Source organism: Erinaceus europaeus, chromosome 12, assembly GCF_950295315.1.
Source record: "Erinaceus europaeus chromosome 12, mEriEur2.1, whole genome shotgun sequence".
NCBI classification, from domain to species: Eukaryota; Metazoa; Chordata; class Mammalia; order Eulipotyphla; family Erinaceidae; genus Erinaceus; species Erinaceus europaeus.
The window spans coordinates 44845975-44867615 of NC_080173.1; the positions used below are offsets into that span (position 1 = coordinate 44845975).

The window sequence follows — 21641 nt, forward strand, 5'->3', positions numbered from 1 at the left end:
GTGGGTTATGGGGATTGGGTGGTGGGAATTGTGTGGAGTTGTACCCCTCCTACCTTATGCCTTTGTTCACTAATCCTTTCTTAAATAAAAAATTTAAAAAAAAAAAAATTTATTCCCTTTTGTTGTAATTATTGTCGTCGTTGTTGGATAGGACAGAGAGAAATGCAGAGAGGAGGGAAAGATAGAGAGGGGGAGAGAAAGAGAGACACCTGCAGACCTGCTTCACTGCCTGTGAAGTGAGTCCCCTGCAGGTGGGGAGCCCGGGCTCGAACCAGGATCCTTTTTTTTTTTTTTTTTTTTTTAGTATTTTATTTGTTTTATTTTTGAGAGAGATGCAGACAGAGAGAAACACCAGAGCACTGCTCAGCTCTGGCTTATGGTGGTGTGGGGGATTGAACCTGGGACTTCGGAGCCTCAGGCATCAGAGTCTATTTGCATAACCATTATGCTATTTCCCCTACCCTCCAACCAGGATCCTTAAGCAGGTCCTTGTGCTTTGAGCCAAGTGTGCTTAACTCTTTGCGCTACCACCCGACTCCCGTATTTTTTTTTCTTGCCTCCAGTGTTATCGCGGGGGCTCCAGTGCCTGCACTATGATTCTACTGCTTCTGGAGGCTTCCCCCCCTTTTTTGTTGCCTTTATTGTTTATCTTTGTTATTATTGTTGTTGGATAAAACAGAGACATATTGAGAGAGGAAGGGAAGACAAGAGAGGGGAAGAGAAATAGACACCTGCAGACCTGCTTCACTGTTTGTGAGGCCACCCCCCTGCAGGTGGGTAGCTGGGGGTTCTAACCGGGATCCTTAGACCAGTTCTTGCATTTGGCACTATGTGCACTTAACCTACTGTGCTATTGCCCAGCCCCCAGTAAAAGTTATTTTATTTTATTTTTATTGTATATTTATTTATTGGATAGAGACAGCCAGAAATCGAGACGGAAGGGGGTGATAGGGAGAAAGACAGAGAGACATCTTCAGCACTGCTTCACTACTTGCAAAGCTTTCTCCCTGCAGGTGGGGACAGGGGGCTCGAAACTGAGTCCTTGCGCACTGCAACATGTACGCTCAACCAGGTGCACCACCACCCGACCCCCAAAAGTTTTTTTTCAATTTTTTTATATTTATTTTCCCTTTTGTTGCCCTTGTTTTTTTTTTTATTGTTGTTGTAGTTATTATTGTTATTGATACCATCATTGTTAGATTGGACAGAGAGAAATGGAGCGAGGAGGGGAGACAAAGAGGGGGAGAGAAAGACAGACACCTGCAGACCTGCTTCACTGCCCGTGAAGCAACCCCCCTGCATGTGGGAAGCTTGGGGCTCGAACCAGGATCCTTGAACCAGTCCTTGTGCTTCCAACATGTGTACTTAACCTGCTACACTACCACCTTACCTCCCACAAATAAATCTTTTAAGTAAAGGATTCTTTTATTTATTATGACATAGGAAAAGGAGGGAGAGCAGCCTGAGAGCTGGGAGGTTGCTCAGTGCATAAGATATTGGACTTTCGGGTGAGTCGGGCAGTGCGGGCGGTAGTGCAGCAGGTTAAGTGTAGGTGGCTCAAAGCGCAGGGACCGGATAAGGATCCCAGTTCGAGCCCCCGGCTCCACACCTGCAGGGGAGTCGCTTCCCAGGTGGTGAAGCAGGTCTGCAGGTGTCTTTCTCTCCCCCTCTCTGTCTTCCCCTCCTCTCTCCATTTCTCTCTGTCCTATCCAACAACGACGACAACAATAAAACAAGGGCAACAAAAGGGAATAAGTAAATAAATATTTTTTTAAAAGATACTGGATTTTCTTCTTCATTTGACTTTTTTTTAATTCTTTATTTTTATTTTTAATTTTTTTAAAAGATTTTGTTTGTTTATTAACTAGAAAGATAGGAGGAGAGGAAGAACCAGACATCACTCTTGTATGTGTGCTTCCAGGGATTGAACTCAGGACCTCATGCATGAAAGTCCAATACTTTATCCATTGCGCCACCTCCTGGACCACCATTTGACTTTTTTAAAATTACTTTTCTTTTTTAAATTTTCTGTATTGATTGGATAGACAACCAGAAGTTGAGAGGGAAGGGGGCGATAGAGGAGAGAGAGAGGGGCCAGGCAGTGGTACATTTAGTTAACTGCACATATTACGGTGCACGATGACCCAGGTACAAGCCCCTGTCCCCCACCTGCAGGGGAAAAGCCTCACAAGTGGTGAAGTAGGGCTGCAGGTGTCTGTTTCTCTTTTTAAAATATTATTTTATTATTGGATAGAGACAGAGAGAAATTGAGAGGGGAGGGGAAGTAAAGAGACGCCACCCACAAAGCTTCCCCTGCAGGTGGAGAGCGGGGGCTCAACCAGGTGTCCAGATGTTGCATTTTCAAGCATGAGGTTCTGAGCTCTATCCATGACATACAGTGTGGCAGTGATGCTCTGCTTCTCTTTCTCCTTCATTAATAAAGTCTTAAAAAAGAAAAAGAAAAACAGGGGCTGCGTAGCAGCACAACTGATTGAGCACACGTCACAATGTGAAAGGACCTGTGTTCAAGTCCCACAAAAGGAAATCTTTACCAGCAGTGCAGTTCTGTAGGTGTCTCTCTTTCTCTTCTTATTTTTATTTACTTATTTACTAGCTAGAGACAGAAAGAAGTTGAGAGGGGAGGGGGAAGATAGGGAGAGAGACAGAAAGTCACCTGCAGCATTGCTTCACCACTTCTGAAGCTTTCCCTCTGCAGGCAGGGACCAGGGTCTTTGTGCATTGTAACATGAGCGCTTAACCAGGTGTGCCACCGCCTGCCCCCCTCTCTTAATCTTTTTTTAAAAAAATATTTATTTTAATGAGAGATACAGAGAGAGGGAGAGAGAGACCAGAGCACTGCTCAGCTCTGGTTTATGGTGTTGCTAGGGATGGAATCTGGGACCTTGGAGCCTCAGGCATGAAAGTTTCTTTGCATAACCACTATGCTGCCTCCCCAAACCTCTTTCTCTTCCCGTTGGGTTTCTCTTCCTTTATATCCTACATTAATTAGGGAAAATGGTAGTCTGGGAGGTGGCACAGTGGATAAAGTATTGGACTCTTTAAGCATGAGGTCCTAGGTTCAGTCCTCAGCAACACATGTACCAGAGTGCTGTGTGATTCTTTTTCTCTCTCCTATCTTTCTCATTAATAAATTAAATCTTTAAAAGAAAAAAGGTGCTGCATTGCCTTATGCTCAACCCAGGTTGAATCCTTGCCCCGACCACAGAGAAGGAAGCTTTGGTGCTGTGGTTTCTTTTATGCTGTCAGTCTGTCTCATATTATTTTAAAAAACAGGAAAAAGGTTATGTGCATATGTGAAATGCACTTGTGAATATGTGGGGGAAAAAATAAGGGCACTGTTGTGGCATAAGTGCGCCAGACAAGAATTAAATATGTGGCTTCCGAGACCTCAGGCTGCAAGCTAGTGGCTCTACCATGCCGAACAATTTTCTTGCCCCACATTTGTATCACACTGGTACAATTATTTTTATTTCGTTAATGAGAGGGAGACCAGAGAGCACTGCTCCACCATTCGTGACACTCTATCTTCTTTTTAAAAAAAGTTTAATAATTTTATTTATTTTTCCTTTTGTTGCCCTTGTTTTTATTGTTATTTTAGGTAGTTATTGTTATTGATGTCCTCGTCGTTAGATAGGACAGAGAAAAAAGGGGAGAGAGGAGGGGAAGACAGAGAGGGGGGAGAGAAAGACAGACACCTGCAGACCTGCTTCACCGCCAGTGAAGCGACTCCCCTGCAGGTGGGGAGCCGGGGCCTCAAACCGGGTCTTTACGCCGGTCCCTGCGCTCTGCGCCCCTTGCGCTTAACCCGCAGCGCTGCCGTCCAACTCCCCTGACATTCTATTTTCTCTTTTTTTTTCTTTGCCACCAGGTTTTTGTTTTGTTTTGTTTTGTTTTCCTGTGGCTGGGTGTCTGCACCATGAATCCACCACTCCTGGCGGCCATTTTTCCTTTTTAAATATTTTTTAAATTTGATAGGATAGAAATTGAGAGGGGGAGGGGAAGATAGATGGACACCTGCAGACCTGCCTCATCACTCCTGAAGCTCTCCCCCACAGGGGAGGAGCAGGAGCTCCAGCAGGGGACCTTGAGCATGGTAATGCGTGCTTACCCCGACACATCACCGGCCCCCAAGGTAACTACTTTTGGTTGGTCTACCCTACAAATTATGAATTTCTTGAGGAAGCCCAACTGTCTTCATTTTCACCTTTGCGTCCCAGCATGGATTCACTATAAGAATCCTTACAGAACATAGTAGGGTCACTGCTAAGATTGACTTTGCATTTCCTCCCGGACTCCTCAGACCTTACAACCACTTGATGATATATGTACCATCATTGCAACTCCTGACAGCAAAGGGAACTAAAGCAAACGAACTTTAACTCCAGAAAGCTGGTTTGCCCAAACTCATATCTTATTCCAGATTGAAATCCACATGGGGGGTGTGTGGCACACCTGGCTGAGCACAGGTTAGCTACCATGTGCAAGGATCGGGGCTCAAGTTCCCCACTGACAGGGGGAAACTTCATGAACAGCGTGGCAGTGCAGCAGGTGCCTTTCACTCTCTCCCCTTCCTCTCTCAAGCCCTATCAAATAAATTAATTTAAAAAATACAAATCTGGGCAGGGGTAGATAGCATAATGGTTATGCAAACAGACTGTCATGCCTGAGGCTTCGAAGTCCCAGGTTCTATCCCCTGCACCACCATAAACCAGAGCTGATCAGTGCTCTGGTAAAAAAACAAAACAAAACAAAAAAACACATCTGTGGTCCAGGAGGTGGTGCAGTGGATAAAGCACTTGACTTTCAAGCATGAGGTCCTGAGTTCAAGCCCTGGCAGCACATGTACCAGAGTGATGTCTGGTTCTTTCTCTCCTATCTTCCTCATCAATCAATAAATAAAATCTTATAAAAATTACAAGTCTGACTGTTGGTCTTAACTACTTCGGGCTATCACCGCAACACGTCTTCTGGAATTCACTCAGGAAGTCAATACTGAAGCACACGGTTTCAGTCTTTCCTTCTTCAGCCTTTTCTTCAGAGACCTGCTACATAGTGGGGCCAGGGCCCCAGAAACGGCGGCCCCGACATGGAGCGCGTCTGGCTTCTGCGTGCGCCCTTTCCTCCGGGAGGCAAACCGAGGCCGTGAGCCGCAGGGATGCGGACACGCCCAGGCAGGGCGGCGGCGGCCGCGGGTCGGGCTGGGGTCTGACAAGTTCATGCGGGGTGAGAAGCGGGGGGTCCTGCGTGGGTTTCTGGAGCGGGAAAGACGAGCAGGTGTGGGGTCTAAATTAGGATGAGGGCGCTCGGTTCAGAGGGTGCAGCTCGGCCTTCACCCTTAGCAGAGGACCCTCATCTCGGGCGCCAGCCGGCTCGCCGGGCCGGAGCAGGCTGAGACCCGCCCAGGAACCGGGAATGAAGGCTCGGAGGAGCCCTCGGCTCCACGGCTTTTCTGTCCTGAAGTGAAGCCTCACTTCAACTCCCGGTCTCTCCACAGAAGTGACTGAACGCTGCGGGACAAACGCCGGGATGAAGGGACTCAGCGTGCCAGTGTGTATATGGGGGGGGGGGGAAGCCCGGAGCCCCCGGGGAAGGGCGGGGGAACCTGGGCCGGAAGGCGTCCGAGGTTCGCCTGGGAGCTGGCGCTCTCTTTCGACGCCACCCGCTGCCCCCGCCCCGGAGCCGGCCGGGACGGCTCAACGTCTCCGCCCCCAACGCACCGCGCACCTCACCTTGAACGCCGCTCCACCCACTGCTATCCTATTGGGCAGTCCCAGCAGAGGCGCGGCGGCGATTGGCCGAGGTGACTCCAGAAGACCCCGCCCACATCCCCGCCCCCGTCCCCGTCCGCCGGTACTTTGGACGGCGGCGTGGCGCCCCTCCTCCCAGCCGGGTCCCCGCCCCCTGGAGCAAATGCTGCCGAGCTGCGGCCGCGGGGCAGATGCACGCGCTCGGGCCCATCTAGCAGGCACGAGCAGTCGCTGGGCGCGCGAAAGCGAAAGAAGGAAGAGGAAGGGAGGGCGGGGGCGGGGTGTTGAGGAGGGGCGGGAGGAGGAAGAGGAGGAGGTTGGAGCGCGCTCGCGCTTGGCCTCACGCCCGCGCGGAGGGAGGGGGAGAGGGGCGCGCGCGCGCACGCTCGCGTTCTCGCTCGCTCCATCCATCCATCCTCCGGTCGCGGCACGCGCGCGCGCTCCGGGCTCGCGCCGCACCCCCCGCCCGGGAGAGGCGGGCTGGAGTGGGGGGCGGGGGGAGGGGCGCGCGGACGGCGCGCGGACTGCGCGCGGGCGGGGTGAGGTGAGGAGGAGGAGGCGGCGACGGGACGAGAAGGGAGGGGAAGGGGCCATGGCCGCCCGGTGAGGCGGCGAGGCGGGGGGGCAGTCAGACCCCCCGGCCCCGGGCCTCGGGCCCCGGGGAGAGACGAGGACGGACCGACGGACATGGGGCTCCGGAGCAGCCGCCGCCGCCGCCGCCGCCGGAGGACGCGGCCCTGAGAGGCCGCCGGGCCCCGGCGCGGCCCCCCGGGCGGGGTGAGTACGGGACGGAGACGGGGAGGGGGAGGGGCCTGCGGGGGGCGGGGGGCGGGGCCCGAGGCGGGGCTTGGGCCCCCTCCCCCCAGGTCTGGGTCAGCGCCCCTTCCCCTCCCCCCGGCCGACGCGGAAACGCCCGGCTCCCCGGCCCGGCCCGGGCCCCCGCTCTCCCCCGTCTGGGTCCCCCCTGGGCGGGGCAGGGTCGGCCGGGGAGGGGGCGCGGGGCCTTTGTTAGGGAGCCAGGCCCCAGCCCCCGGGACAATAGAGACACCCTCCCGGACTCCTCTCCCGGCCGGCCCGGGCTGTCGGCCGGCGAGGAAGGAGAGGGACCGGGCTGTGTCCCGCGCTGCCCACTCGCGGGGTCGGCCTGTCCCGGACCGGCGCCGGCCCCGGGCGGCTCGGCTCTCCCCCCGGTCGGTATGATGCAGCAGCGGTGCCGCAGGGACGGGGACGAGCCGAGGCCCGGCCTCCTGCCCTCCCCGGCGCCCCTGCCCGATTGTCAGTTCCCACCCCGCTCTAGGCCGGCAGCTCCCTGAACTCATACCCACCGCTCGGAGGGGCCCTGGACTGTGGGCGCCGTTTCTGAATCCTTAGGTGGGGAGTCCTTGACTTTGGGGCTCTCGGAGAGACTTCCGGGCTGGTCCTGAGGGAGGGCGGCTGTCTAAAGGAGTAGGTAGGGGGAGTGCCCACTGCTAGCATGCAGCCCACCAGTCTCACCCTCAACTTGCTCAGGGTGGCTGGAAATGCCCCTTCAGCTCTAGGCTCCTGTGGGCGCTCCCCTCCGTGGTGGCAGGTTTATTTCAAGGCAAGACAGGGGTAAGGCAGTAGGGTCCTAGGGCCATTCTTACTTCTGGTAGCAGTACCCCCCCAAGTGGACATCCCGGCTGAAAGCAGAGGTGACTCTGAGGAGAACCTAGGGAAAGAGGGGTGGCTATTTAGGAGTCTGTGCAGTTCTCTGCCACACCCTGTGGGTTTGCTTTGAGGCCTCAGAGTTCCTTCTCCTTCCCTGCTGCATTGCACCATGGGTATGGAAGAGGGGTTTGAGTTTTGGGGACCTGGGGTGAACTGCTGCCTCCTATAGACTCAGACTCTGATTGGCAGGTGAGTGCAGGACCTGGATTCAGCCTGAGGAGGACTAGGCCCCCATCAGATTTCAGGCCTTTGAAAGACCAGCCAGACTTAGCAAGGCTAGGCCCTGGGGAGGGATATGTCCTAATGCCAGGACTGTGAGGTACAGAGGGGAGGTGGCAGTCGTCAGAGGTGCCTTGGACTCACACCAACACCCCCACCCCCATGTGTGCAGCCGTGTTGCCGCCCGCTGTGCTATGAGCAGTCAGAGCGCCGTCTCCACAAGAGTTTACAAATGAAAATGGAGGAAATGTCTTTGTCTGGCCTGGATAACAGCAAACTAGAGGTGAGGGCTCCCCCACGTGTGCCTCTAGTTTTTTCTCTTGATGTCTCTACGTCGCTGTATCTGGCACCCACACCAAAGAGGAATTTGGGTAGTCAGCCTTGTTCTCTAAAGGGAATAGCCAGCTGAAAAGACCCAAGGATCTGGAAGAAAAAAGAATGCAAAGTCAAGATGGGGGAAATGGCAAAGAAAGCATTATTTTTGGCCAGGGCGAGTTGGCAGATTTTGGTTGGTGAGAGTTGCTCTCAGTGCAAGGGGCTCTGACTCTCGTGACCAAGGATATTCTCCCCCTGGGACCCAGGCCATTGCTCAGGAGATATACGCGGACCTAGTCGAGGATTCTTGTTTGGGATTCTGCTTTGAGGTACACCGGGCTGTCAAGTGTGGCTACTTCTTCCTGGACGACACAGATCCTGACAGCATGAAGGATTTTGGTGAGCTTCGAAGGAGAGCAGTTTGGCCCTGCCCTGGGAGTGGTTGGAGGTTCTTTCTCTGGAAACCACACCAAATGTAAAGCCAGGAGCTCCTGTGAGCTTAGGGGCTGGTGTAAAAAGGCCTCGTGGGGCCATAGGTGGAAATGTGAGGGTCCCCTGCTCACCGTGATCGCCATGCCTCTCCTGTCCCCAGAGATCGTGGACCAGCCAGGATTGGACATCTTTGGACAGGTTTTCAACCAGTGGAAGAGCAAGGAGTGTGTCTGCCCCAATTGTAGCCGCAGCATTGCTGCCTCCCGATTTGCACCTCATCTGGAGAAGTGCCTGGGAATGGGTCGGAACAGCAGCCGAATCGCCAACCGCCGGTGAGGGCTTCTCCCCCTGCTAGAGCTTGAGCCAGAGCTCCTCATCTTTTGCAGCTTCTACCATCATATTGTCTGCTAGGCACATTGACAGGGAATTGAGGGTGATCATGTCTGGTTCCAAATACTTTTTTCTATGCATCTGATGTGGGGACAGAGTGAGGTGGCAACCATAACCCTTTCTTTCCAACCTCTTCTTTATTCTTGGCAGGATTGCCAATAGCAACAATATGAACAAGTCTGAGAGTGACCAGGAAGATAACGATGACATCAATGACAACGACTGGTCCTATGGCTCAGAGAAGAAAGGTCTTTGGGGAGGGGGGTCTAAGTAAATTTGGGAGGTGTTGGGATAGAGTGGGATGAGGTGGGCAGTCAAGAATTGAGTGTGTAATTGTCCCAAACTGTGGCCATATATAAGGGGGGAAAAAAATCAAAGCTTTGTGCTTCTCTGTAGGTGCCCTTAGATTAGGAACTTAAAGTGACTCTGCCCTTTATCCTTTTGTCCTACACAGCCAAGAAGAGAAAATCAGACAAGGTGAGAGCCGGGGCAAGCATGAGGGAAATTTGGGCAAAGGACAGATACTCCCCCCCTTTGGACAGCGAGTCCTCAGGTGTCTTGACTCAAGTCTGAGGTCATTGGTACCTCTCTGGGTTTTGCTGAGGGTGTCTGTGATTGGCAGAAGGGTAGCAGAGGTCTTGGGAGTGTGGAAGAAGGGTGAATGGGGGGGGGGGGTGTCGACGGACAGGCCTCTTTAGTGGGCAGAAAGATGAAGGATTTGAGGATTTTTTTTTTTTTAAATCTTTTTTCCTTCCCTGGGTTCTCGGCTCCCCCTTATCATTACCCTTTCCCCAAAGCTATGGTATCTCCCATTCCAGAACCCCAATTCCCCTCGAAGATCCAAGTCTTTAAAACACAAAAATGGTAAGTGGAATTGGAATAATGGGAGTGATCGTAATTGTGTGTTGTGGGAGGGTGAAATGGGGGGAACTTGGGGAAGAAAAGAGTTATCAAGGGAGGGCCTGTGATCCTTCTGTCACCCCCCACTTCCTCTCTGGTTATTTTCAGGGTTCTCTGTCTGTACCTCTGCATCAAACACCCTTCCCCTTCTTTTTTCTTCTTCAGGGGAACTTAGCAATTCGGATCCTTTTAAGGTGAGTAGGGGCTATACTCTTGCATTCCTCTCATTTTGTAAATTGGGTGGAATTTAGATAAATGGGCATCAGAATACTTGAGACAGAGGCATGACATGGGATGTTTAGATTTCTCATGTTTATATTTGGGGCTCCAACCCCTCACCCCTGTACAAATGGGATGGAAGGGATAATTAGAAAGCTATTGGGCCTAAAGCCACTGACGAAGGGATGGGAGGGAGGGATTTTCAGCTCTCTCCCCCAGACTTCTGCCCCTTTACTAACCTGTCCTTCTGATGATTCTTCCCCAGTATAACAACTCAACTGGGATCAGCTATGAGACCCTGGGGCCAGAGGAGTTACGGAGCCTGCTCACCACGGTGAGGGACCAGGGAACTGGGAAAGTCCTTGGGAGTGGTGCAGAACCACAGACAGTGGTCAGGGTCCTGGAGGAGATTGATGACAGGTACAGTCAGGGTCATACAGTTCTCTCTCTAGAATTAAAGTTTCCTGGCCACTAGTGGTCTGAGACCATCTGCTCTGAACACTTTGGGTGCCGTTTCTGCTCGAGCAAGCCAGCAGAAAATAATTTTTAATTAAATAAAAACAAAATTATCATTATTTAAAGATTTTATTTACCCATGAAGAATGATAGGCAGAGAGAGAAATCTGAACCAGGTATCATTCTAGTACATGTCCTATCAAGGATTGAACTCAGGGCCTTATGCTGAGAGCCCAGTGCTTCATCTACTGTGCTGCCTCCTGGACCACAAAATAAAACTATTTTAAATTTATTTATGTATTGGATAGAGACAGCTAGAAATGGAGAGGGAAGGGGGAGATAGAAAGGAAGAGGGGGTAGGCAGTGGCTCACCAGGTTAAGTGCACACAGTACAGTGCATAAGGACCCGGATTCAAGTCCCTGGTCCCCATCTGCAGGGAGGAAGCTTCATAAGTGGTGGACAGGGCTGCAGCTGTCTCTCTCTCTCTCCCCCCTTCATTCTCAATAAAAAATAAAATATTAGGAAGAGAGAGAGACCTTTAGCACTACTTCACCACTTGCAAAGCTTTCCACCTGCAGGTGGGGGCTGGGGGACTTAAGTCCTAGTGCTTCTGCATTATATCATGTACACTCAACCAGGTGCACCACTGTCAGATGCACCACCACTCAACCAGTTGCACCACAAGCCAGCATTTTTACAGAAGGAATTATCTAGTCTCTAGAGCAGATTCCCCTCCATCCCTCTCAGCTTATATTCCTCTTCCAGCAATGTGGGGTGATTTCTGAACACACCAAGAAGATGTGCACAAGGTGAGCTTTGAACCTCGAAAGGTCAGGGGCCCTCTTGCTCACTCAACCCCGGGTGTGGGTCAGGGAGTATCTCTGGACTTGAGGAATGGGTCTCTCACTTTTCCCTTCCCCTGCTCTCATTGTCAGCCTCAGGCAACAATCTTCATTCATCCCATCCCTGTCTGTCCATCCTTCCCTTCTCTGCTGAAGGAAGGGGCTTAACCTGCACTGTTAAGATCTGATAATTCTCCCCCTCAGGTCCTTGCGTTGCCCCCAGCATACAGACGAGCAGAGGCGAGCTGTACGGATTTATTTCCTTGGGCCCTCAGCGTAAGTTACCTTCCAGGAAAACCGATGGGTTGTAGAAGATGAGGATGATTCTGTAAAGTCCTTTGATTCCTCTCCTTTCTAGTGTCCTTCCAGAGGTGGAGAATTCCTTGGATAATGACAGCTTTGACATGACTGACAGCCAGGCCCTGATCAGCCGACTTCAGTGGGATGGCTCCTCTGACCTCTCACCTTCTGATTCAGGCTCCTCCAAGACGAGTGAGAATCAGGGATGGGGTCTAGGTGAGTGAGACACAGCTGGACCCCAGGGGTGGAAGTCCAGAGGGAGTGGTTTTTTTTACCCAGAATACAAAGGGCACCCTGTACTCTCCTACCACAGCCCTGCCTTCATCTTTTGTGCCTCCTTTTCAGGTACCAACAGCTCTGAGTCACGGAAAACCAAGAAAAAGAAATCCCATCTGAGCCTGGTAGGAACTGCCTCTAGTTTGGGCTCTAACAAGAAGAAGAAGCCAAAGCCACCGGCACCCCCGACGCCCAGCATCTATGATGATATCAACTGACTTGGGTGCAAGGAATAGCCTTTGGCTGAGCAGAGCACTCTCTCCCGACCCCCAACCAGGTGGCAGAGCCTGGCGAATGGACGGCTGCTGGGGGTTTGGGCTTGGGAAGCTTGGTGAGCCAGGCAGGCAGAGGATCCAGTTATGCGCCCCTGGGGGGTGTCAGGGTTCTCTGCGGTGGAGCACGACCTCTTGGCATGCAGGACTCAGACCTGGACATATTATGACTTGGACATAAGTTTGGTGGGGAGATAATTTTCCTATTTATTCTGAGTTACTGGATGTCCATCTAGGCCAGGGGCCTGACCTGGACACAGTGCCAGGGCACTGTCTGCCTCCCCACCCCAGGAACTGGACTAAGCCCTGCCGAGGAGCTTTGTGGCTACCCAGGAAGCTGTGGGTTGGAAGCTGAGCCTGGAGGGGGTCTCCCCCAGCTGCCCTCAGCAATGTGAATGGGTCCGGTGCTTGGAGCTGAGGGGCAGGGCTGGGTATGTCCTGTGTGCAGAATCCTATCGAATGCCCCCATTCCCAGGGGTAGGCAGGCACAGTAAGCTGTCTGCTGAGGTAGGCATCCAGAACTGCCGCCACGTTCCCCGCCCCTCAGAGGGGCAGCCCTTTCCCCTCAGTCCCCATGGGCCTCCTTGGCAGCAGGAGCTGTCCTTTTGTTGTTGGGTGCCAGGAAAGGGCCTCCAGCCTCTACAGCTTCAAGGAATGGGCATGGGGAGGGTGGGAAGAGGGAGCTGTGTATCAAAATGACTCCCCCCAACCTTTCCTCCCTGACCCAGGGCTGGTGAGGAGTGGGGCCCCAAGGTGAGAGGGAACGGTGCTGCTTTATTTGAAATGTTTTCTTACCTCATTCCCTGCCCCAGGAAGGGGCCCAGCCTCACCCTCCTGGGGTGGCCCCATGTCCCTCCTGCCTACCCTGCCCCACTGCCCTTCTGGGGCAGCCCAAGTTCCCAGCTGCTGCTTGCCACTACCCCACCCCCCACACACCCCCTTCCACCTTGACCAGCTTCAGTTCCTCTATCAATGCTCCTGCCTCCAAAGCCTACCCTTTCCCCTCCCTTAGCTGCTTTTAAGTTATTTATTCTGTACTTGTGGTTTGGGGCTCTGAGGAAAATCTTGATCTTTTACCTCTTCCCCCTTTGCTAGAAGTGGGGTGGGAAAAAAAGGGTCTTCTCTGTGCTCTGGGCTGTCAGTGAAGGGGAAGGGGAATCTTGCCTAGGCATTGCCCCTCTGTGGGACCATCATGTCCACGTGCCCACCTGTCTACATCCTGAAGAGATGTACTGATCCACCTCATTTGGGCATCACTCCCAGGAACTGAGCTGACTGATGGGCATGGAGCTGACCCTGAGCCATGTTCTCTGCGATTTGCTAGATGTGTCCCCCTACTCTCCTCCCAGGAGCCATCCCACATTTGGGTAGGTAGTACCCAGGACTGGTTGGACTAATTTGGGTTAGGGACCCTAGAGGATTAAGGGGACAAGAGAGAGAGGGTAGAAATACCCTGCTGGATCCCTGATCTTCCCCTGGGGGTTGTTCTGATTGTGGCTGATGCCTGGATACAAATTGGTTTTAACCTGAGAATTGTGACTATTTTTTAAAAAGGCCAAGCAAAATTTGGCAGGAGTTAGAATAAATCCTGGGGCTTGAGCTCCTCTGTTCTTCACCCTCCATAGCCTTCTCCCTCCAAGGGGAAGCCAGAGGGAAAGGAGGATCACAGCAAGCCTCCAGCCTGCTCTCAATTTTAAGTCGGAGAACAGGTTGAAGGTGAAGGGAGGAAGGCCAAGGGCCACTCTCCCTTCTAAGAGGCAGCTGCAGCTCAGGCCCTAATAAACCCTTTCCCCTCTGGCCTCTCCCTTTCTCCCTTCTGGTAGAAGGGAGTAGTGGGAAGTAGTTTGGGAACTGGTTTGTCCACATCAACTTCCCCATTGTCCTTTGGCCCACCCTCAGGGCAGAGCCCCCTTGCCCAGGTTGGGTAAGAGGTGGGCTTGGTCCACCAGGAACCCTGAGGGAGCAGGTCCCCTTTCCTTCTTTGGAGAGTATCCCCCCCCCCCACCCCCATGTAGTTGAACAGGGGCTAGGAGCTCCCCCACTCCCCTCCCTCTAACAGCAGGCTGTGTGGGTTTCAATTCCCATCCTTCCCACCCTGGCTAGGTGTCATCCACCCTGTATCCTATCATGTGTCTGAGTGTGTGTGGGGGGGTTCTGTACTAATTTCCATGGCCGGTGGCTTTTTCTTCCATGCATCACTCCCCCCCGCATGCCCAGGGGCCACCCGCCTGGCATTACCGCATGCTGGGGTCATTGGGGGAGGGGGGTGGGGCTCACGCTGTCCTGTGGTCTTGAGATTTTTATTTTTGCATATGTAATCCATCCTGTACAGGTAGCTAACTTTGTAAACGCTGTGTATTTTCCCTGCCCCCATGGCTGCTGGTGTAAATAAACTGCATCTCCCGTTGGTAGCCCAGTCTACCCATCATCATTGCCATGTTGCTGGAGGCAGAGCAAGGCCATTCTCTAAATGTCACAGAAACAGGCTCCAAAGCCACAAAATGGAACTTTATTCAGTCACAGACACTGACCATCAAGATCCCAGAGGCAAAGTCCTGGGGACCAGTGCTCCATACTTGCTCTTGGAGCTGAACTGGCTGGGTAGGACACTGGCTTAAGGCCAAAGTAGTCTCTTGCTTACAGCCCTAGTTAGGCCTAGGGTAGCAACAGCTGTGGCCTGACTTTCCAATGTTGGGGGCTTGGCTTTGTGCCCCAACCCCCTTCCAGATTGAGCTCTATGAAGAACTATTTAAAAAAATATACAAGCAAAGTGCTTTGAAAAAAGGAAGAATACTGGGAACTTTCCAGAACGTGGAGAACACCCTATTCCTGCTATAGGGGGTGGAAGGACATGTTAGAGATGGCTAGGTACCTACACGGAAACCAGATACAATCTTCATTCTTGCCTGTGTGAATTTTGGTTTCAAAAGATGGGACATTCCACTAGAAATGAAAGATACTCCAGGATCCCTACAGAAGTATGCTGGGGTCATGCTGAGCTGCCCTGGGCTGCCCTGGAAGGCAGCTCTGGGTGCTAAGGAGCAGACATGCAGGACAATGAAGAGTGGGCCACAGTTGGGAGGGAATCCTCAGAGCCCAGGTTTCCCACTTGGCTGGCCTACCAGCCCACATCTGAACGTCAGGACCCTAAAAGTAATGGGAGAGGACATCCTCATTTCTACCTGAGTTGTGCTTGCACAAAAGGGGATGTTTATACCCTCATGGATGTAACCCCATTCCTGGTTCCTATGTCCTGTGAAGGAGGATCCACATCTTCCACCCCTCCCTCCCAGGCCCTTGGGCCCAGCTCTGGCCAGGTAAGGGGGAGGCCACAGAGAAGGAAGACCATGCCTTTCATTTTCTCTCTCTGTCCTTATCGTCCGTACATTCCAAATACTAGGAAGCTGAAGAAGACGGTGACCCCCACAAGGGAGACAGTAGCAGGTGCTGTGAAGAACTGGCGGTAATTAATACGGAAATACCAGACCACACCCAACAGCACCACAAACACAGGCACCATGAGGCTGCCCACACTGACACCAAGGCTGGGTGGTTCAGTGGCTGAGGAAGGGGCCAGGGAGGCAGAGGGGCCTGGAACAGCTGACCCTGGGGGGGTGTGGTGGCAGTGAATCACACAGTTGTCGGTAATGTTCAGGGATCGCAGTGTACGGGCAGGGTCTTGCAGCAGTCGGCCCTGGTAGATCAGTTTCATCTGACTCTCTTGTCCAGGGAAGTATTTACTATAATAAAGGATACAGAAGACAAGGGATACGAATGTGAGTAGACTCTGACCAATGAAGCAGAGTAATGGAGGAAAACTACAGGCGGGTTTCTAAGGAAGTACCTCCCCCCACCCCCACCCTGGGAGCACCCCCCTCCCCACTATAGGGTCTGGACCTGGTACTTCCCTGCTGCTCCCATACTTATTTCTTTCTTTTCTTTTTTTATATTTATTTTCCCTTTTGTTGCCCTTGTTTTTCATTGTTGTTGTAGTTATTGATGTCATCATTGTTGGACAGGACAGAGAGAAATGGAGAGGGGAAAACAGAGAGGAGGAGAGATAAGACACTTGCAGACCTGCTTCACCGCCTGTGAAGCGACTCCCCTGCAGGTGGGGAGCCGGGGGCTTGAATCGGGATCCTTCTGCCGGTCCTTGCGCTTTGCGCCACCTGCGCTTAACCCACTGCGCTACCGCTGAACCCCCCACCCCCATACTGATTTCCATCAGCCTTCTCAGAAGCAAGGCTTGGAAGCATGTAGAAAGAGCCACCACCCACTTTCCAGCCCACTCACCTCTTTAGGGCACCCACAGTATCCTCTGGCCTGGCCACAGCCAACTCCTCAGTGTCATTAAGGAACTTGAGCCGCACATTGATGAGGACAGGGCTGGCAGTGAGGCAGGTGCTATCCTCAGATCGTGGGGGGGTCTCTCGATTGCTGTTCTCTTGGTCTGTTTGTCTTTTGGGCAGGCCTTGGATGTCCAGCAAGTGTTCAAGGCTGGGCTCAACACCACCCCTGGCTCCAGGTTCCCCTGTGGAGTCTCCCCCACCTTCACCAGCCTCTTCTGCCTTCTCATCATTACCCTCTGATGGATGGGGGAGTTCAGTTGCCTCTGGGGTGCTCTGGCCTGCCACCAGATGGTCCACATGCCCCAGATGGAGGACAGATGTGTCACCTGCTGACACAATAGTGCCCAGGAGCTGGTTGCTACTGCTGTCTGCTACGTAGGTAGAGAGCCAAGCTAAGACCAAGGCTAGAATCAGCACCACCACACCTGCCACCACAGTCACCTCATTACCCACACCCTCAATGAGGGTAACATCAGAGAGCTCCATGGCCTGGCTGCTGACTGGGTCCACACTGCAGGAACAAAGGGAGATAGCATCAGCAGGGTCTGTAGGGTTGCAACCAGTTTCTAATTTGTTTAACTGATCCAGTCCTGACCTAAAATGGAGTTCTGTGTTTTGCAGAAGGGAAAAGAAATCCTCCTAAAGTAAGATGGAATGCCAACCTAAAGCTAAAGGCATCACCCTCTTCCTTTATTACAAAAGCCTAGCATTCAATTTCCACATTCTTTCTCTTACATTCCACCCCTCCAATAGATCAGTAAGAGGACTGTATAGTCTTTTTTTCCCTCCTAATTATCTTTATTGGATAGAGACAGTCTGAAATCGAGATGGGAGAGGGTTATAGAGAGGGAGAGAGACACCTGCAACACTGCTTCACCACTTGCAAAGCTTTCCCCCTGCAGATAGGGACTGGGGGTTCAAACCTGGGTCCTTGTGCACTGTAATCAGGTTAGCCACTATCCTACCCCCTGAATAGTCTTTTAGTGGCTACTATTTGATACTTGTTTGGTGGTTGTGAGGAAAAAAATTTTTATGCTTGAGTCCTGTGTTTCTCTCTAGGATTTCTATCACAACAACTATGTCCCCCTGAGCAGCCTCCAAGAGACAAAAAAAAGACAAGCCTATGCAGCAGCCCTTGCCAGACTGAATCTATCTCATTCGTGGTCACAGATCTAGGCCCAGTAGTCAAGATAAAAAAATTTAAAAAAATAGGAAAATAACAAAAATAGGAATCAGCAGCCCAAGTGCTGGTACAGTACTTGGATTTAAATGTTGGATTTGGGGAGTCAGGCAGTAGTGCAGCGGGTTAAGCACACGTGGTACAAAGCGCAAGGACCAGTGTAAGGATCCCAGTTTGAGCCCCCGGCTCCCCACCTGCAGGGGAGTCGCTTCAAAGGTGGTGAAGCAGGTCTGCAGGTGTCTGTCTTTCTCTCCCCCTCTCTGTCTTCCCCTCCTCTCTCCATTTCTCTCTGTCCTATCCAACAACGACAACATCAATAACAACAATATCCACAACAATAAAAACAAGGGCAACAAAAGGGAAAATAAGTAAATATTAAAAAAAAATTATTTAAATGTTGGATTTGGGGGCTGGGTGGTGGCACACACATTACAGTGCACAAGGACCCTGGTTCAAGCCCACTGCCCCCACCTGCAGTGGGGAAGCTTCACAAGCAGTGAAGTGGTGCTGCAGATCTCTCCTTCCTCAATTTCTGTTTCTATCCAAAATAAATGAAGTATATTTTTTTTAAATGTTGGATTTATAAGCATGAAATCCCAAGTTTGACCTCTGACACCACATGTGCCAGGGTGATGCTCTAGTGCCCTCAACATCCCCCTCCCCCATAAATACATCTTAAAGCTAGAGACAGGAGACACCCCAAAGGGGCAACTCTCTATGAGCCCTCCACACACACTATGTTTGTCTCCTCTGACACAAGCCATGGAGAGACAAGTAAGACAAATACCAAAAACAACAATCCTCCTGGGTGACCATTAAACTTTAAAGAAAACACTATCTAGAAGCCAGATGGTAGCATATTTGGTTGAGGGCACACATTACAAGGATCCAGGTTCAAGTCCCCAGTCCCCACCTGCAAGGGGTAGTTTTCAGGAGTGGTGAAGCAGTACTGCAGGTGTCTCCCCTCCCCCTCTCAATTTCTTCTCTTTTTTTTCTTTATTATTAGATAGAGACAGAGAGAAATTGAGAGGGATAGGGGAGGTGGAGAGGGAGAGACAGATACCTGCAGCCCTGCTTCACCACTTGTGAAGTTTTACCCCTGCAGGTGGGAACCAGGGGTCCCCTCTCAATCTGTCTTATCAAATAAATAAAAGATTAAAGGCTTTTTTTTTTTTTTTTTTTACTGAAAATGAGGTCAGATGGTGGCATACATGTTACAGTGCACAAGGACCCAGGTTCAAGCTCCCGGTCCCCACCTGCATGAGTAGTGAAGCAGTGCTGCAGGTGTGTCTCCCTCCCTTTCTATAGCCCCCTTCTTCTTGATTCCTGGCTATCTCTATCAAATAAAGATAATACAAAGAAAAAGAATTTAATGAAAGAAAATACTACCTAAGTTAAATCAGTTTGGAAAAGATTCCAAATGAGCCCCCCATAGTCCACATCTCAGTTTCTCTTCTTGTTCCATGTAGATTCTCCTGTAGCAGTTTCTTAGGATCTTGGTTGCTCCTTGGAGTACTTACCCTTCCCCTTGGAGAATCTACTGTTTTCACAGCTGTCCCTGGGCAATTTCAGTCTGATGACTATCATTACCAGACTACTCTCACAGCACCTATAAACCTTTATTACACTTATCTACCTCTCTACTAGACACATGGAAGACAATCACATATACCTTCTTTCTGTACCATCATAATGCCCAACCTAATTCCTTAACAGTTGCTCAAAAAGTATTTGTGGAATATATCTGAATAGTCTGTACGTTTTTATTTAGCACATAGGTCCACTCCTGCCTTTTACTAGTTCTGTAACCTAGGGCAATTTTCTCAGACAGCTTTCTCATCAGTAAAATGGGGTTTTAAATAGTACCTACCTCATAAGATTGTTTTGAAGATGACGGGAAATCATCGAGGCAAAATATTTAACACAATGCCTGGCACACTGCAATTGTTCAACAAATAAACGATAGCAATGTATCACTCCCACAACTAGCCCCCATAGCAGAAAAAAAAAAAGGTAAATATCAGTAAGCCATATTTACATATTTATAGAAAAGGAAATGCAGTCAAGAGAGGCAAAAACGACTGGCACAGACACAGGAAACTTTCGTGGCCAGTGGCCAGTGGCCAGGCAGGACCCTGCGTCGGCCTCAGAAGCCTTTGCTGTTTCCTCAGCCCCAAAGCGACCCTGAGCGCGCGGAGAGGAGGGTCCCCGACCGACTCCGCCTGTTCTGAGGCAAAGCTCCTCGACAGGCGCTCGGTCCTCTCCCCGCGGCGCCGGCGAGGGGTCCGTGGGCCCACCTGAGCCGACAGGAGGCTGGCTCGTGCCGCCGAGCCTAATCCCGGCCCTCCCAGTCGTACGGGGTAGAGTCAAGCTAAATCGGGCCAGGGGCTCACAATCCATCCACACCCCTCCAACTTCGGGGCGGGGCTGGGAGACTGGGGGCGGAGCTTGAGTACACGAGGCGTCATGGGAAGTTAAAGGGTGCTTGGACAGGTACAGAGCCTAGATAAGGAAGGAGTTCCTCACCTGAAACAGCCAGACTAAGGGTTCTGACTTCGCCAGAATGGCCCATGGACTCACCTTTCTGTAGGAACCGGGGGAGGGGCTAACTATCCCCTATTCTATTCGAGGTCCGGTATCTTCCGGCTACTCCCGGAAGCTGTTACATCAAGACAGGAAGTCCCGCCTCCGCGCCTTGCACTGATGACGCAAGGATACGTAAGGCGGGCTGACGTAAACGTATTCTTTAAATAAAAGGGTCTCAGCGGAAGGAGGGGCGGAGTCGTTATTGGCGGGATATAGGCTTTCTCGCGGTAGGGTCACGCCCACAGAGCGTGACCTAAGAAGCGGAAATGAAGGGCGGGGTCTGGAGAGCCATGGGAGTTGCTATGAAAGGGGCGTGGCTTCCACTTGGAAGTCTGAATGGGCTTGAACTTCTCTGAGAACCTCTGTGATGTTGGGAAAACTCTGCCTCGTTCTTCCGGTCTTGCTCCTAAATCTCCTGATTATTAATTCTCTGCTGTGCACACATATCTTCGAGCTCTGGGGATCTGGAAGGTCTGGTATCTCTGACCTAGAGTTAAGCTCAGGACCAGGCGAGGAAACAGACAAGTTAGTCACCATTCGGTGCTCCGAGAATGGGCCCCAGCTAATCTGCAAGCTTGGCAAAAAAAGGCACAGATTCAGCGCAGCCTAGGCTACAAGGAAAAGCCCTTCAAAAAACAAAACAAAATACAAACAGAAAGAAAAGGTCCCGCGTCTAAGAACTTACTCAGACTTTTGCAGTTTATTTATTTATTTATTTTTCCAAAGACGTGCTGGATTTTCTGTGCCCGGGAGGTGGCGCAGTTGGATTCTTTAGCACGAGATCTTGAGTTCAATCTCAGACATCTCAAGTGATGCTCTGGTGTTCTCTCCTTCTCTTCATTAATAAATAAATATTTTAAAAAACAAAGAACATGCTGACGTGTGTGTGTGTGTTGTTACTAGAGAATAATACTTCATTCTGACAATGGCATACTCCTAAGTGAAGAACTCGGTTCTTTTCCTGTTTTTTTAATTTTTTTATAATCTTTATTGGATGGAGACAGCCAGAAATTAAGAGAGGAAGGGGTGATAGAGAGGGGGAGAGACAGAGAGATACCTGTTAACACTGCTTCATCACTCATGAAGCGTTCCCTCTGCAGGTGGGGACCAAGGGCTCGAACTTAGGTCCTTGTGCATTGTAACACATGGGCTCAACCAGATGTGCCACCACCCAGCCCCCGGTTACTTTCACTAACTGAACAAGACCAAGAAATAAGGTTCAATCCCCTGCACCACTATAAGCCAGATATGAGCAATGTTCTGGTAAAACAAGACAAGACAAAACCCTACTAAAATATTCCATTTAAATATATAGAGAATGGGGGGCGGGGGAGTTGGGCAGTAGCGCAGCAGGTTAAGCGCGCACGGCTTAAAGCGCAAGGATCCCGGTTCGAGCCCCCCGGCTCCCCACCTGCAGGGGCATCGCTTCACAGGCAGTGAAGCAGGT

At 51.4% G+C, this 21641-nt stretch overlaps 2 protein-coding genes and 1 long non-coding RNA gene across 15 annotated transcripts; 1 reads left to right on the forward strand and 2 right to left on the reverse strand.

The window, feature by feature from the left end:
* Positions 1–3647: 3647 nt before the first annotated feature.
* On the reverse strand, positions 3648–5841 carry LOC132541903 (uncharacterized). The gene is made up of 2 exons (XR_009553015.1): positions 5751–5841; positions 3648–5528 (listed from the first exon to the last, which is right to left on the reverse strand). It is a non-coding gene; the product is annotated as an uncharacterized LOC132541903 (long non-coding RNA).
* Positions 5842–5931: 90 nt separating this feature from the next.
* ATXN7L3 (ataxin 7 like 3) lies at positions 5932–14490 on the forward strand. 11 transcript variants are annotated; one of them, XM_060203383.1, is made up of 13 exons: positions 5932–6545; positions 7849–7959; positions 8258–8390; positions 8584–8755; positions 8964–9061; positions 9268–9290; positions 9611–9677; positions 9822–9907; positions 10198–10266; positions 11137–11198; positions 11436–11507; positions 11590–11747; positions 11877–14490. In XM_060203383.1, the coding sequence occupies exons 2-13, from the start codon at positions 7909–7911 to the stop codon at positions 12023–12025; spliced, it is 1140 nt and encodes a 379-aa protein (XP_060059366.1). In that variant the 5' UTR covers positions 5932–6545; positions 7849–7908; the 3' UTR covers positions 12026–14490. The 11 variants fall into 11 exon arrangements, with proteins under 11 accessions (XP_060059366.1, XP_060059371.1, XP_060059370.1 ...); XM_060203388.1 differs by having other exon boundaries at positions 5934–6545; positions 9632–9677; XM_060203387.1 differs by having other exon boundaries at positions 5936–6545; positions 11155–11198.
* A 76-nt stretch (positions 14491–14566) lies between these two features.
* Positions 14567–20274, reverse strand: TMUB2 (transmembrane and ubiquitin like domain containing 2). 3 transcript variants are annotated; one of them, XM_007531828.3, is made up of 4 exons: positions 20135–20240; positions 19479–19546; positions 16373–16939; positions 14567–15819 (listed from the first exon to the last, which is right to left on the reverse strand). In XM_007531828.3, the coding sequence occupies exons 2-4, from the start codon at positions 19511–19513 to the stop codon at positions 15453–15455; spliced, it is 969 nt and encodes a 322-aa protein (XP_007531890.1). In that variant the 5' UTR covers positions 19514–19546; positions 20135–20240; the 3' UTR covers positions 14567–15452. The 3 variants fall into 3 exon arrangements, with proteins under 3 accessions (XP_007531890.1, XP_016047484.1, XP_016047483.1); XM_016191998.2 differs by lacking the exon at positions 19479–19546 and having other exon boundaries at positions 20189–20274; XM_016191997.2 differs by lacking the exon at positions 19479–19546 and having other exon boundaries at positions 20135–20270.
* Between the last annotated feature and the right edge of the window lie 1367 nt (positions 20275–21641).

Bases quoted from the DNA above. Each gene is read 5' to 3' on its own strand.
- TMUB2 (XM_007531828.3), bottom strand. From the start codon at position 19,513: ATGATTTCCCGTCATCTTCAAAACAATCTTATGAG. The intron at 16,940-19,478 runs GTAGGTACTATT...TTGTTCCTGCAG, and splicing joins CTTCAAAACAATCTTATGAG to TGTGGACCCAGTCAGCAGCC. The intron at 15,820-16,372 runs GTGAGTGGGCTG...CCTTTATTATAG, and splicing joins ACTGTGGGTGCCCTAAAGAG to TAAATACTTCCCTGGACAAG.
- ATXN7L3 (XM_060203383.1), top strand. From the start codon at position 7,909: ATGAAAATGGAGGAAATGTCTTTGTCTGGCCTGGATAACAGCAAACTA. The intron at 9,291-9,610 runs GTGAGAGCCGGG...CTTTCCCCAAAG, and splicing joins AGAAGAGAAAATCAGACAAG to CTATGGTATCTCCCATTCCA. The intron at 9,678-9,821 runs GTAAGTGGAATT...GGTTATTTTCAG, and splicing joins GTCTTTAAAACACAAAAATG to GGTTCTCTGTCTGTACCTCT.